At 35.2% G+C, this 16,612-nt stretch overlaps 1 protein-coding gene across 6 annotated transcripts in view; it reads right to left on the bottom strand.

Moving 5' to 3' along the window:
* LOC121418260 (EH domain-binding protein 1-like) overlaps positions 1 to 16,612 on the bottom strand; it is a 93,394-nt gene that overhangs the window by 45,078 nt on the left and 31,704 nt on the right. For all 6 annotated transcript variants that reach the window (XM_041612021.1, XM_041612020.1, XM_041612024.1 and 3 more), the window contains 3 exons: positions 1,931 to 1,988; positions 1,031 to 1,126; positions 637 to 693 (listed from right to left, as the gene is read on the bottom strand). In XM_041612021.1, coding sequence (XP_041467955.1) covers positions 637 to 693; positions 1,031 to 1,126; positions 1,931 to 1,988 — 211 coding nt within the window. The remainder of the gene's footprint in view (positions 1 to 636; positions 694 to 1,030; positions 1,127 to 1,930; positions 1,989 to 16,612) is intronic.

Below are 16,612 nucleotides of genomic sequence, written 5' to 3'. Positions count from 1 at the left end.
GATTCTTTTCCTTGTGAGTAGACCTACATGTACGTAACAACACAAAATCAGGTCAAACACGTCAGACAGACAGGAACTTAAAAGCAGAGATATCATAGATCTATGGACTTTATTGCCCATATTCTGAAGTCAAGTCTAACTTAGACCATGGTCTTACTCTGTGCTAAAATTATGGGAAGCCAAAAGTGTCAAAATTTTTATTAAGTTGTATGATTCTTTTGTAATACTGCGCTCTTTCCTAATTCATCGATGGTGAAGACAATCATCTATTTATACTTCCTAGACAATTATGAATGATTTGAGAGCCAAAAGAGCTGAAATATTATATCTCTACTGTTAGTGATTTATGTAACAATTGGCTATCCATACTTAAACCACAATTTTAAACTCGAGTTTAAGTTAAACCTGACTTCATAATACGGGCCTATGTGTATCATCTAGTGCCAATTGGTGACAGCAACATGTTAAAAGAGTTGATGGTAAAATTCAGCTCTTAGTGGCTCAGGACATTTTCCATTTCTGAAAACCTGTTATTCCATTTCAATCTTGTGATCTTAAACGGAAATTCTGTTTTGTCATAGAAAATGTACCCAGCAATAACATGAATTCTGTTTCGTGGACCACAGCATTACTTACATCTTCTAAAACAAAGAGCCACTCTTTGTCCTCAAACGGAGCATCGGCTCGATTTTCCTGAAATCACAAAAAATAAAATAGGTATTAAACATCACTTTCAAAACATAGTGGGACGATACATAGGCATCTAGACAGTCTCGAATCTTCAAATGGTCAAAAGTGAATAAGATCTACAAAATTTTCCCTTCAGCAAGGAATTCATCTACAGTGTGCCTGCACCTGACCAAGGTGAAGTAATGGGTACCTACACTACACTACACCATGGCTGGGATTTGAACCCACGACCCTCTGTTTCAAAGTCTGCAGACCAATCCACTGGGCCACAACGCTCCGTGATATTATCATTATCATAATCATTATTATCATTTACACGAGAGAAATGATATGAACTTACTCTGAATAATGTAACGGTGATTTCCAAATTCTCCGGTACGGTCCATGTTACCGTCCCTTTGTATGGGTCTTTGATTCCGGGTACCCACTTGTGAAGCTGCAAAATAAACACCAGAAAAAAATAAGAATATGAAAAAATTCATAAATACACATACAGAAATGAAAAAAAGGCAATCATTATTTCTACTCACACCCACTCAAAATTAGGGGGGAATCTCTTAAGCTTTATAGCACACAGTACATGATCTATTGTGAGTTGATTTTCAAAGAAACTGAAAAATCATTTGATATGAATACTCCAACCCATAAAAATCGAACACAATTCTGAACAGTGGTATCAATACTAAAATAGAAATTTTGAGCCTCCCATGTAGTGTGGAGGCAGGCTTTAAAGGATTTGTTTTGTTGATAAAAGTAAATTCTGCCGATTCCACAGTGTATAATCTTATGGAGGGTCTAAATGAATTATTTTGCATCCGTTGCAACAGTCATACCTTGAAGACAATATCTACTGAGCAGGAATCAATTGTAATGATCACATAATAAGAAAAAAAATCAGAATTTTATTTGGGGGCACTACTGATTTTAACGTACTCTATCAGATTTGAAGCAAGTTCACATCTAAACCCGCTGTTTGATAATAAGATTTTTATCTCAAAAAGATTCCCATCTAAAACCGATGTTTGATAAGATTTTTATCTCAAAAAGATTCCCAATGATCATGTTTTTATCTCCATATTTTATGCTTTTATTTATCAGCAAATACAATCCATTTATCAAATCTCTAATCAGATCAATATAGTATAATAATAATGCAAAGTACCCATAATAGACAACAGTTAATATATGATCCAGTGGAAAAAAAACAGACAAAGTATGTGATATTATAATCTATACTCACCTCAGTGGATTTCTTTCTGCCCCTTCTTGTCCATATTACACACAATCTATCTGGTTGCCTGAAACACAGAGTATTCAAAAATAAAACAAGGAAAAATAAGAATTTAAGGAATTTCACTTTCTTAAGAGAAGAATTGACATCTTGAAATTGAATAGTCTTTGGTAAAATACAACCCAAAGTAAACATGTAAGAATTGCTCCTTATGGCAGAAAAGTGACAAATTTGGATACTCATCAAAATGGAAGTGTTTTTTAGTTTTCTAAATTTATCAACTGAAAATTGATAAACTGACAAACTTTGAATGTCAGACTCGCTACAAACATATATAATCAAGAAAAATCATAAAACCTTTAACAGTACTTGACCATCTAAAATTCAATTTATAAATTCATATAATAGTAATGATTAATTCTGACTGCATTTCTTAGAGCTACACCAGAGTATAGATCCAGACTTAACTCTGACAGAAGCGACACTTGATTCAGTGGATTTAAATATCATTGATCAGATTTACCAGTTTTTCAATGAGCTCACAACAATGACAACTATTTCATCAACCAGACATTATAACATTTAAGTAATTGTTATCATTTGTACAAATTTGTTGAAAAGGGCAAGACCACCCAGGTAACAATTGCCAATAACATAAAGCTCATTACATCAAATTGAGAAAACCAGTTGAAGAACATGTTATATGGTATTTAAGTGCAGCACAATAGAATAGGGGATATCAGTAATCTTGAAGATAAACGGAATAAAGCCATCTTTGGAATAAAACCAGAGTAAATGCTTGTTTGTATAACCCAATCTGCTTCGGTGTTACACCCTGCAGGTGAGGGTGTTAAGTCAACACATATCCTATTTTACGTCTAATACTTGGCTAATACAGTCTTAAACACTTCAGTCTCAATGAAATATGTGCTTATTACCACAAACATCTCTAATTTGGTGCTAATTCCCATGTTTGCAAACAATTACAGAAGGGATAGTCTTACAAGCAGTTGATCAGGGAAGGCAATCATCTTAAATTGTCTAAAACTTTGATAGGATTAGAATCCAGCAGAGTCAGTGCTAGCTGGTGGGTTTGATATCAAACACCTAGAATCCTATTACAACCTCAAGATCTCATCCCAGAGTAAGAGGATGTTGAAGCCAATGGGGGATGAGACTGCTAATATCTGGGCCCTGTTGTACAAAGAGTTACGATTGATCCGATCAATCGCAACTATGGATGGCCAGCAACGTCAAAATCTATTATGCATGTTTGTTCAAAATATTTTCTAGCTGTGATGTATCTTCATGTATTAATTGTTTTCTTGAAAATTCACTGCGCTTCTCTTTGCATGAAAAGGACATTGTGCAAAGTTTTCGTAGAAAAAATTATGACACTAATGGATTTCCATAGAGTTACGATTGATCGAATGAATCGTAACTCTTTGTACAACAGGGCCCTGGTGTCTTATATCAAAAAGATGCTTACATTTCTAATGAGATTGCAAGGTAGAGATTTTCTCATTTTTTACCAATTAGACCCCCCCCAAAAAAAAAAATTAATCAACCCAAAACAAATCATGAATGCATCTCTCTCTTTTCACTCTCTCTCATGCTCACATTCTCGCAATCACCGATCAACTTCGGAGGAAAATTTCATCACGCAGTTTTTATAAATTCATTAGGGTTTTACAAACTGCGAACAACCTTACATTAAGAGAAAAAATGTATGTGATGGACTGCAAATATGACTAACAACAAACAGAACATGATTTCAAGAAGAAAGAATAATGTTTGGATCAAACCCGGCAAAATTTTTTTCATTTTATTTTCGGGGGTTACTTTCCACAACCTACTGCCTACATCTGCTACATTGGATAAGCTTTAATATTGAGGTAAATGTGGATTTTCCATTTTTTTTCAAAATTGATTTATTTCCTGGCCTATTTTGAGCATTATGGAGGCAAAATCACCCCAAGCTCCTGTGAATTTTTTTTTCCTGGATCAAAAGTGATACAGTTTGGAACTTATAATGAACCAATTTTTCACAGTCCAATGATGTCTCCATTACAATGCGTTCTCATCACAGAGAAAGGTCCTAAACCTTTAACAGAAGGGTTCATATACAAGTATTTGAAGTGGATGGTGGGGATTTGAAGATCTGGACTAATTCTTTTCTTGATCCTTAGCACTAAGCTCCAATTCTAATGTGGACAATGGTGATTAGCTTGTCTTATGGGGATATGTTTCTGCACAATAAGAGATTACCTGATTAAAACAGATAATACAAAATTTTGAGAAGAAAAAGCAAATAAGAATCTTCTTATCTGCTAAGTCCCATTTCACTATTTGAGGTACTGTTTGGTTTCAAATGTCTATACAAGGAAGATCTTAAGGGAAATGACAATTGTAGATACAAGCTAAATCATTACACTATCCAAAGCTGAATGATTTAGAATGCTTCAAGTTGCTGTTAACAGTTATATATACTCAATACCTTGATTCCATAGAGCCATAACCTAAAAAAAAACAGGATTTGATCAAAACTAACTATATTTGAAAGATACCACAAAACTTCATTCTGGAACAGTGGTCATATTATATTGTAATGATGTCTTTTTAAGAGAGTCGCAGGTCAAATACAAAGTTTCAAAAAGGAAAACAACATGGAAAGTATTGATAGTATTCAACAAAGATTTATTCCAAATGGGTAGTACTATTAGGAGATTAATGCAAGAATAAAAAAGAAGATATTTCTTTTTAAAATTGAAATGGTTAATGAATACAATCATTTTTATGGTTTCATACAGTCACAGAGTGTGAATTTTATTTTCTGTCTAGTCAAAAGAACTTTTCTGGAATGAATACAGTATTAAGTCAGTAATAAATGAACACAGGTACTTAAATTTCAAAGAGTTGCCGCCATCAATTCAATTTTCAAATGTCATGACACCTATAGATTTGGTCAATGTCACAATAGTGACTGGTCTAGATAAGCCCAGGTGTTGCCAATTGCAAGATTGATTGACAAATTGACAAGCTGTTTCCGACATTCCGCACGAAAACTACTTCAGTGTTGACACAAGGCCCACTGATGTACAACGGGCGATGGGGATTTTTTGGCCAGCGTCACGATCGTTTGCAATAGTATACTGGGTTTCTGACACTTAAGCACAATGCAGAAGCGGATACATTTCTAGCAAGCGTGCAGTATTACAAACCGGTGTTCTCGGCCGGCAAACTTCCATGGAATAATTGTTGGAAATAATTGGTCAAATTGATTCTCACCCGATGGAAAAAAAAATGTAGGGTTTGATATTTCATGCATTAGTTGTAACCCCCTCCCCTTCCCCTTCCTTTCCCCCCTAGTTCCATCTACTTATTGCTGTGTTAGTGATAATGAAAGGGTGCTGCTGTATTAGAAGCACATGGGACCTTCCATGCAGTGTGTACCCCGGGGCTGGTTTAGAAAGTATTCACCTTTTACAATGGTAATCCTCACTGTTCTTGTGTAGGCACACCAGGTTTTTAGCCAGAACAACTGTTGAAAACAGACCCTAAATCACATACAGAGGGCTCCTAAACGATCCCACAGGTTCTGACCCAAAAAGACTCGCTCTGTTTGGAGCTGCAATGTCAGGAGGAATATTGGCTCTTGCTTTGAGACATTTTTTTGTATCAATTAATTTATGATTGGAATTAATGCGACCCACACAGAGGGCTTCTAAGTGATCCCACAGGTTCTGATTGCAGCTACTCTGTTTGTAGCTGCAATTTCAGGGGGAATATTGGCTCTTGCTTTGAGACATTTTTCTTTATGATTGGAATTAATGAGACCCCATACTCTGTAAACAAAACAAAAAATCACATGATTAGATTGTAACTGTACATCCATCATGTTTAACAAATAATTATCCATGGTAAAATGTAAATTACATACATTTTTTTTGGAAAAATTAGCTGAAAAAGGGGCACTTTATCAGCAATTGGCTTAGATTTAACAGTAGAAATAAGAAACAAAAAATAGGGTAAAATTCAAGACTCCAAAGTCAATATACAAGATATTTTCCATGCAATGATGTCATAAATTATTTCAAACACCATGAAAACTTGACGGGTTTCAATTGTTCAAGAGAACACTTGAAATAAATATGTCTAGAAGGAAATGAAAAATATGAAGGATGTCAGATGTGTCGAGGTATGGATTCTATTCTTACTTCTCAATTAAGTATTATTTTGAGGTTTTCCCAGGAATAATCTGAAACCTAATGAAGGCAATACTGATCCTACTATTCATGCTGATGATCTTGAAGTAGGACCTTGATTGCCAATTGTTCAGACCCAGTGGGCGGAGAGGAAGAGAGAAAGAGAGACTCACAAATTAGAAGTCTTTTCAAAATAAAACCCATGGTCTTGAACCTGAACAATTGGGAAATCTCTTTTCTTGAAATCAGGATACAAGAGAGCATACTAGAGCAACAGGAAGTAATCAATGTTTTTTTTTTTAATCTACAATGAATTTTCCTGAAGAATGTTAGCTGTCCAGATTAATCAAAATATAATGTTGTGATGCAAACATTCTTCTGCTTCAAACTAAAGACATCACTGACTTCTGATTTGGTTCATCACTGAATTGATTTCAGGGGATCAGTTCATCAATGCTTGTTGTCCGACAAGTTGTCAGATCTGACAATTTTCTTAGATCATAATTGGCTGATAAGCACAGTTCCTAGGTAACTGTCAGATAAAACATATTTTTATATGAGTTTACTTTTGGCATTAAAAAAAAAAGAAATGAAAGGTGATGACATATGTAAGTTCAATATTTTATTTTTCTTTCTTCCTCTAATTCCATATTTTTAGAATGCTAACTGTAATTTGCACTATATAAAACCTTAGTACTATAATTATCAAGAAAGGAAAGAGATAGGCTGGAAAATGAAAGATCCAGAAGCGGTCATGAGTGGGATCCTCCACTTGATACGGCAGAATGAACAAATATTGTCTGGGGTGGTAATCTGAAAATTGTCTTATCTTTTCTTGTAAGTCAGCGAGAGAACAGCTTGCTAAAATTCTCTTAACTTGGCATTCTGAAAATTGTCTAATCTCTGTAAGGACATCCCCTATGTTATCTCTGACACGCCCAATTTTTCATTATCAACCAATCATCAAGCTTGTTATATGCTTAGGTCAACCAATAGAATGAAGCGCATTGTTGATATGAGGCATAATTTCAATTTTTTATTGCTGAAAAGTCTACCAATCCATCGTTATAATGTCTTTGGAATGTCTCCCTTTGAAAGACATGATGTTCTTGCGGAATGCAGCAAGAAATAATTATTGCAGACAGACAAATATCGCATGCAACAATAAGTTACAATAACCCCCTACCTCTTGTAAATTTTCTTGTTTTTTCCAAGGAAGTTAAAAGAACGCAAAGATAAGAAAATTTTCAGAATACCTTTTATCTCGATATGTTTTCTTTCACAAAGGGATATTTATGCGCCGTTTTTAACTTTAAGCATTATTCTTGCGCTGACACCATACGTGCTCAGCGACATTTACAAGAAAATTTACAAGAAAAGATACAAGAATATTTCTCATAAGACAATTTTCAGAAAATTTACAAGAAAAGATACAAGAATATTTCTCATAAGACAATTTTCAGAATTCTGAAAGAATTCATCTTGTTAAAGAAAATCAAACTTGGAGCAATACTGTGAATGATCATAGGTGTTTAATTATTTTTTATGCTAAAAGAGTGCCCCTGGCTTTGAGTCTGCATTAATAGTTTAATTTAAACTTTTAATAATAGTTTTCATCAAATGATATCTAGTTCACAAGAAAGGCGCATTGTGAAGATCCTTCCTATCAAAGCTGCTACAGTATGAAAATTCACAGTGATACTGCCTGCGGTACTATGAAGAAAATGAACTAATAGTTTCATGACTCCAGTCTTCCCATTCTCATTCTCCATTCATTCAAGAGAAGAAATAATTCCATTTCCAGCAAAATTCATATGGTTTTAATCATTAATAGCTTGGCTTGGTCACATTTGCTCTACCGCTCTACAGTCATTTTATTCAAACCACCTATATGTAGCTGGTACAAAAAAATGTTAAAACGGCTGTTTTCGATCAACTCTTGCTAGTGGTCATAATAATGGGGATGTAACATTCTGAAGACGTCACTATCTTATGACCTCGTAGCATAACGTCCTTAAGGAAGGGATTTTATCATTTAAAGGGATGAGTCACCTTGCAAAAGAAAAGGTAATGTGAAGTATATTTATTTGATATGTAAGCTGATAGAGGTGTAAATTATCCCCAGGGCCCAGGCCAGCGGCCAAAATCCACACACCTGTTAGAAGGAGAGACACTTTTTAGAGGCCAATCGGACATTACTGAAGCTTTCCATCACTCATTTTCCTTCGCCAACTTACAATCTCAGCTTTCTTCTTTTTTTTTTTAAGACTGCTAATCTGCATTGTACATCAGCTTAGGCATTAATCCTGTGAATCAAACCAAGATTGTAGGGTCAGCATTCTTCAGGAAGCCAGATGAAACCATCCTCCTTTCAATTGCTTTCCTTTTATTATCCCTATTCAAATCTATTCACGGGACTTTTGTGCGATTGATTATAACTCTTTTATTGTGGCTTGTGGGCTCCCCCCCCCATACCCTTCTTGGTTGGGCATCATCAGTAGACCATCCCTCCTTCCATCACAAAGGAAGATAGAAACAAAGAAAAGAAGGGGGTTTGATGAATGGGCATCGCAGCATGAAGAAATGAAAGGAGCTACTAGCCGATCGATACCTCTGAGAGCTAGATGAGCTGTCATGTGTATCGCTCTTTGTCCACTTGATGGTCACTCGCCAAAAACTGGACAATGGCTACTACATTCCTTCACAATGAGGTCTTCTTCCTTCCTTTTTAAGATTCCTACAAGATTCTTTTAATCACCCATCCCTGGTTGGAAATGGATGGGTGATTCAACCATCTAGTATGCCAGAATTTCAAACACTCATCATGATGCAATGCTACTCAAAAAATATTCAATTACAGATTCCACAATATCATTCATTCTCAAAATTAAAGGGATGGTCCAAGCTGAAACTATTTATAGCTTAATAAATAGAGAGTAGAATTCACTGAGCACAATGCCGAAAATAATATTAAAAATAATAGCCAATATTTATAAAGCGCTTTTCCCAGAATGGCCCAAAGCGTTACGGCACATTATTACCCCGGTCATTGCATTCGTCGCAGCCACATTATGGCGCTGGCAAAATCAAACATACAATATCTTTCGCATCCTACCGGGTACCCATTTAGCACCTGGGTCGAGAGTGGCAAAGTGTGGATTAACGCCTTGCCAAAAGACGCTAGGCCGCGATGGGATTCGAACACACAACCCTCTGTTTACAAGGCGAGAGTCAGAACCACTACACCACGGCTCTTCCACCAAAATCGGATAACAAATAACAAAGTTATTGAATTTTAATCTTTAGCAATATTTTGTGAAAACAGTTGTCATGAATATTCATTAGGTGTGGTGATGATGTCACATTCCCACTTGTTCTTTTGTATTTTATTATATGAAGTATAATACAAGTTTATTCAACTTTTTTTGTTTGTAGTAACTCCCGTAGGAACTCGGCAGGACAGCATATTGCTGGTAAACGCCAAGCTGGTATATAACCAATTACCAATGAAACATTTTACGTCTAGGTTAATCAGTCATAGTGGCTGATGTTATAGAAGACAGATATCACTCGCGGGCCTTTTTATTAAAGTGGAGACAATGGCAGAGTTGGGATTCGAACTCACAACCTTGCGATTATGAGTCCAATGCTCTAACCACTGTACCAAGCGACCCAAGAACTTCCAAGAACTAGAAAAATTGGATTGACAACTGATTTAGTGCATTAGATATTTATTGCTGCAACTTATTTTATCATAAGGGAGACATATTATTCACACACATATGAAATAATTTTAAAAAATATGATTTTATGTAATAACATAAGAAAATGGAAATTGGGGATGTGACATCATCAGCCCACCAAATGAATATTCATGACAACTGTTTTCACAAAATATTGGTAAACTTTAAACTTCAATAACTTTATTATTTGTTATCCGATTTTGATGAAATTTTCAGCATTTTGCTCAGTGAATTCTACTCTATGTATTATAGATATAAATATTTTCAGCCCGGACAATCCTTTTAAAGTATATTTCCAAACTATACTTTTTACTATCCACATCTATCCAAATAGGAAAAAACAATCTCTTTATAAAGATAACTCCAAATCATTTATAATTTCAGGGATAGAGGAAACTTGTATGTTTTTAATTTTACCTCTGTCCACTTTATAAAAGCAATGAAAACTAAAATATTCAGATTCTTTGAGAAGATAAGTGCTGTACTCCGGCTGAACTAAATTGAAATTTATTTTTTTATTCGTACTGAAGTTGTTTACATCCTCTTTTTATTGATAGAAAATCCTTGATCTCATGTTAACAATACAAGAGGTCTTCATTAAATTGATGGGATCAGTATATCGATGGTCATCCCCTTCAATTACCTACATTGTATTAAGACGGGTGAATCTAATGCACTGAATAGGACTTTACAGGTGGAAATCGGATAAGGACAAAATGACATGAATACCCATAATTTCAACACATTATCAATCAAAATATGTCAGATATTAATTATATGGATGAAAGCCACAAGCATCTCTAGTACTCACAAGGGATCAATAGATAAATGGTCGTTAAATTATTTATATCACAGAATGTCATTCAAACTCTACACCTGCCCCAGGTCATTTTTGTTTCAATATGCTGTGATCCAGATGCACGACAATGTACCTGGGGCATTTAACATTGTAAGAAAAAGGCAACAGAATCCAATCAAAACAAATATAATAGCACGATTTGGAAGGGATGGATAATGTCTGTGAAGGCAGTCAAAATAAGTAATAAATCTATTGTGTTTTGGAATCGACTAAATCCATGTTAGTGATGGTGGCTGAAATAAATTGAAAATAGACCTATCAGATATGGCAATTACATCATTAATTACTGCTCTCTAGCAAATCTCTAGCTTATCATTCAGGGCCCCGTCTTACAAAGAGTTACGATTGATCCGATCAATCATAACTCTATGGAAATCCATCAGTGACATATTTTTTCTACGAAAAATTTGCACAATGTCCTTTATATGCAAAGAGAAGCGCAGCGATTTTTCAAGAAAACAATGAATGCATGAACATACATCATAGCTAGAAAATATTTTGAACAAACATGCATAATAGATGTTGACATTGCTGGCCGTCCATAGTTGCGATTGATCGGATCAATCGTAACTCTTTGTAAGACGGGGCCCAGAAATAAATAAAATATCTCAAACATGAAACCAATACCAAACAAAAGCCATGTATATTTGGAGAAACTGTGGAAGAAGAGAAATGTCTCTTCTATCAATGTTTTCATTATATTTATTCATTGTCAAGATGTTACTGGAAGATATCACAGATCCAGGAAAGGGCGAAAGCCTTATTCATATTCTGTGTCATGTGGTGTGTTTCACCGTGGACCTTACTAGGTCCAGTAGTCCATGAAGCATCTTGTCGGTTGATTTTTCACTGACAAATCTGGTCCCAGCCAATCAAATGCATGGATTTCATTAGTATGTAAATACTTGTTTCGTGAAATGCTTCAGAGAAATTATGTTTCAGCTGAGATGAGCTCTAACATCTGAAAAAAGATGAGCTAACTGGTAAGATAACTAAAAAGAGAGATAAAGATGGGAAAAAGAAAAAGATGAAGAAGAAGAAGGGGATGATGAAAGAAGAAAAGAAGGAGAAGACAGATAAAGATGGGAAAAAAAGGAGGAGGAGAAGAAGACGAAGAAGAAAAAGAGGAAGAGGAAGAGGAAGAAGAAGAAATAGAAGAAAAAAAAAGAAAGAAGAAGAAAAAGAAGGAGACTTGAATGCAAAGGACTCTTCTTTCAGTAATTACCCATCTCGTCACCACTGCACAGTCCCTGCTGGTGTGAGAAGTGGTTATTAGCCCCTACAATAGGGGGTAGTTGATGGTCTTCATGAAGGAGAAGATGACACAATAGAAAGGGAAAAGAATAAAGATCTCTTGCGGTGCAGAGAAACGTCATTTGAATTCCCCAGGCAATGGAACAGCCATTGTGAATCTCATCTCCCAAGGGTGAGTGAGTGGGAAGCTAAAAGGGTGCTGGATGGTGGGTGCATCAAGGAAGTGAGTGGGTTGATAGGGTGAAGGGGATAACTCTTATTTCTTATTTGTTAGTTCAGATTAGCGCACTTGTTTCTTAAACACCCTCTGCATCTTACCACAACTCAAAAAAGATAGAGAAACCTAGAGATGGTGAGAGACAGAGAGAGAGGGGGGGATGATGTGAAAGTCTTGTGAATGGATCATAAAATGATGTTGCTTGAAATCTTTAACAACCTCTCACCCCTACTCATCGCAAAGGTGTGTTCTCTTTGATGAAATACCCAGTAGTTCACACAATTTTTAATGCCAGGGATTGGGGGACATTAAACAGGATTAAGGTAATAACCATGACTATCAAAGACTTAGCAGTTCAATCTATAGTATCCACTTTTCATTTCATACTCTGCAGGATAATAGAGGAAAGACTTTTAATAGAATTCCCAAATATGTGTCTCATTTGAAGAAGCCTCCACTTCTTTACTGAAGAGAGGGGAAAAGAACATTTGTTTGAACAATAAATGTCGATGACCGTTCACTTCATCATACATACAAATTGCTACCAGTAGATGAATACATACTTGGTCTGAACTTAAAGTATTGTAAATGTACAAAAAAAAACAAACAAGAGTGTTGAACAAACTTTAGAAGGAAAACATGAATAAATAAATATTAAAATGAACTAAAGAATGAAATGTGTTAACCTGACCATGATTTTTTTTGTAAACTTTTTATCTTAAATCAACTACTGCCAAAAGAATCACAAGAAAGGGCATCAATTATTCTGAACTAGATCATTTTTTAACCTAATTTCACTGCAAGGTACTAGACTTCTCAGTTACAGACACTAGAGGTCAGTCTTCTCCTAAATCAAATGGTTCCAAATCGTCAACAATAGGAGAGAGCCTGTTGGATGTTGTGTACAACGAGCACTGTGTTGGAGACTGTACATAATCTGAACACAAGAGGGCAATCTTCTACAAATCAGTGTACTCTTGCTGAGAGTTCCTTTCATCTACTTCTGTATTTTTTAATAGGACAATTAACTATCCAATTTTGGAGATTACATCATGGTGATGTATGCATCAATTTTTATCATGAACTTCTACCCGAATCTGGTGGGGGGGGGGGGGCGGCAAATAAGCCACCCCCCCCCCCCCCCGGCAATGCAATTTCAAAATAGCTGAGGCTATAGAGGGTTAATGGGGTAGCTCTTGCTACCCATGATTTTAATTATTATAAACCTGTTGCTGAAACCAAACTTGCTTCATACCCATCTTGATGAGCATTCTATTGTATATTTGATTGATGGCTGTTTTGTGAATTGAGGAATTATATTCCATTGTATTCCATAAATAAGTTAATAAGAAAAAAATACAGCTTTCCCATTTTCCTTTATTTTTTCAAAGGTATGCCCAATATTATATGATCAAATAATAGATTTTCAAACAAACTATACAAAATCCATTGCCTCAAACTTCTGCAATGTCAGTTCGTTATGAAAATAAAACATGAAAGCAAAAAAGAAAATAAATAAATAATATCAACAAAAATTTGTAATGCCATGGATATGATTTCATTATAAAATGAAGATAATTCTAAATTCAGCATCTTCAAAAAAAAAAGAAAAAAAAGAAAGCCCCCACCCCATCTACCCCACTACCACCACCATCACAAAAAAAACAACTACAAATTTCACCCCAGTCATCTGAAACTGCTAGAAAAAAGTCACTGAATGGCTGTGCTGCCTAGAAAAAAAAAATTCAGAAATGACAATCTTAAACACCAGAGGGAGCACTGTAATGATTTGACAGGTTTATTTTGGGAATATTGAATACAGTCAGCTGATTGAGAGCCAACTTACTCACATCATAGAAAAGAACAGAGAGCTATATTAGGATGATGCTGGGATTATTTATAGTACATAGGAACTATGGAGCATTCTTGTTCAGGAAATCATTGATCTTTATCACTCCAAAAGCTTGCGTTAAATGTCAAACACAGTGCAAGACAGAGAGATCAACTCAACAAAATGTGTATATTCTACATATATACACAACAAAAAAAGTAAGTCCCCCTTAAACAAACATCAATAATTTCCCAACCAATGGAGTTTTTATGTATATTTTTACATGAGCGTGTAGGTAATTTTATAAGCTACCCTCTGAGTAAATGTTGTGGACTTATTTTGCGACATGCTTCAGTGAGCACCGTAAGAAGGCAAAAATGTCACTTTTCGAAAGTCACAAGCCAAAAATCATGACTTTGATTCCATTTTATTGGAACTAATTCCATATTCTTATCATGAAAAATAGTCAGAAGGCTTGTAAAAGGTACTTTCTAAAGTACGATACAACTTTTTCGGCTAAATTTCACGGTTGAATAAACACAAGTCCAAATTTGCAATAATTGGCTTTTTTACACATTTATATCAGTAAGAATGAAAGAATATGATGACAGTTATTTTGGGGAAGAGTATCTTCAACAATATTCATCGTTTCACGGTTCAATGAACATTTAATAAAAACAAAAAATACGATTTTCAAATATCATAGGCAAGTATTGTTTCATTTTGGGAACTGAAAATGATCTTTTCTCAACTTTTTCGTTATGTTCACGACCATTTAACATGCTTCAATGATTCAAAGGCGTTTAATTAAACATTCACGCTTGAATGAACATGTGGAATGTGATGCTCTCTTTTTTACGTTATTGGAAAAAATGCAATTCGTAACTATGGATATCTGTTGAAAACCTCCTTGCATAGTTCATTTGATTTGATTTTTATGAAAATCCCGATGTTTAATGCATCAGTGAGCACACAATATTCGAAAATTATGCAAATGAGAAGAAAGTTCAAAGCCTTGGCCCCACTCTGTGTTGAATGGTTATTTTGGTGTGCGCGCCTTTTGGATAGTGTTACTCTGAAGCCATGTGCGAAGTTTCATGAAATAACTGTTGGCAGAAGTAGCAAAAACCGTCCATGAAACAAACCCTCATTTCATATTTGTGAAAATTTTGACTTCTTCTCTCATAGAATTGTGTACATTATGGGTGCATATGTTTAAGAATAAGTAACCCCTCATTCAATATGGTGGAACTTTTTTTCAAGGCTGTCTTTAGCAATGTCATTTGGCAGTAATGTTTATCAACCTAAGGGCAGAATTCTGCGCAAAAATGAAATCGATATGTTCATTCATGGATGAGTGAGCACGCATCAAAGTGTGAAAATTGGTATTTTCAATGTCACAGACTCATTTTAAAGGGTAATAAAGTGAATATTGAGGGCAAATTCGGTTTCAAATATTTTTGTTTTATCATCCATCATTTCTATCACCACACACTTTCCGAACTTAAAACATTTTCATGGTTGAGCGAGCACATTCGAAAACTTAGGAATGAATACTTTTTATACGGCATAAATGTATTCTTTTCGTAACAATTTCTCATGATCAGTTTAATTTATGGACAAATTAGTGGTGGACCCAGAATTTTAAAATGGGGGAGGGGCCTATAATCGGGGGAGCCACCAACATTTTCAAATTTTAACATAATCTAGCAAGTTGTAAAGGATACTACCATAACCCGTCACAATACAGGGACCAAGGAACAGTTTTCAAAGTGGGGGGGGGGGGGGCTGAGCCAAAAGTGGGAGGGTGGGGGCTGACCATGCAAAAAATCACAATCGTATGGTCATTTTTACATTTTTGTACATGTTTTTTGAAAAAAAGTGGGGGGGGGCTTAAACCCCCCCCGCTTCCGCGGCCCCTGCAATACAATGTGCTCACTAAACCATGAACATACGATATCAAAATTGTGTGTGGAGTGGCTTAAATGATGGATAAACCAGTATAACACCATAAAATTCACCTAAAAAAAACAATTTTTGTCCAACATTGTACTTGCGCAATGTGAAACACGACACTTGTGACTTTCAAAAATGGTCATTTTTAATTCAATCTTTGATTACTCATGCATGACTCAACCGATCAATCTCATATTTTCCCAGGAGTTGCCCAATGAGTGTAGAAAACCACTTTCGAAATATCATATCTTAAAATAATTCCGTTCAAAAGTTTCAGCAATTTTATTTCGGGGGGACTTACTTTTTTGTTGTGTATATATTGTGGTACAATTACAAATCTTTTAGCAGTATTCCTTTAGATGAATGCCATTACAATAACATTTACAGTTGCATTATTCTTCAAATGATATCCGGATAGGATATTCCATTCCTTAATTGGATAGAATTAAATAATCTATAAAGAGATTTTAGAAGTTTTTACTAATCGATTGTGCTGCATTCATGAGTCACCAAAACTGTCTGATGCCCTAGATTTCACACTCTCGAATTGAAATGTACATGCATATAAACTATCAACAAAACATTTTTTTATATCGATATTGACTCCCCCAACAAGGTCTAAGTTC

The sequence above is a fragment of the Lytechinus variegatus genome, chromosome 7 (genome assembly GCF_018143015.1).
Source record: "Lytechinus variegatus isolate NC3 chromosome 7, Lvar_3.0, whole genome shotgun sequence".
In the NCBI taxonomy this organism is placed as follows: Eukaryota; Metazoa; Echinodermata; class Echinoidea; order Temnopleuroida; family Toxopneustidae; genus Lytechinus; species Lytechinus variegatus.
This window is presented reverse-complemented; position numbering and strand designations above follow the sequence as displayed.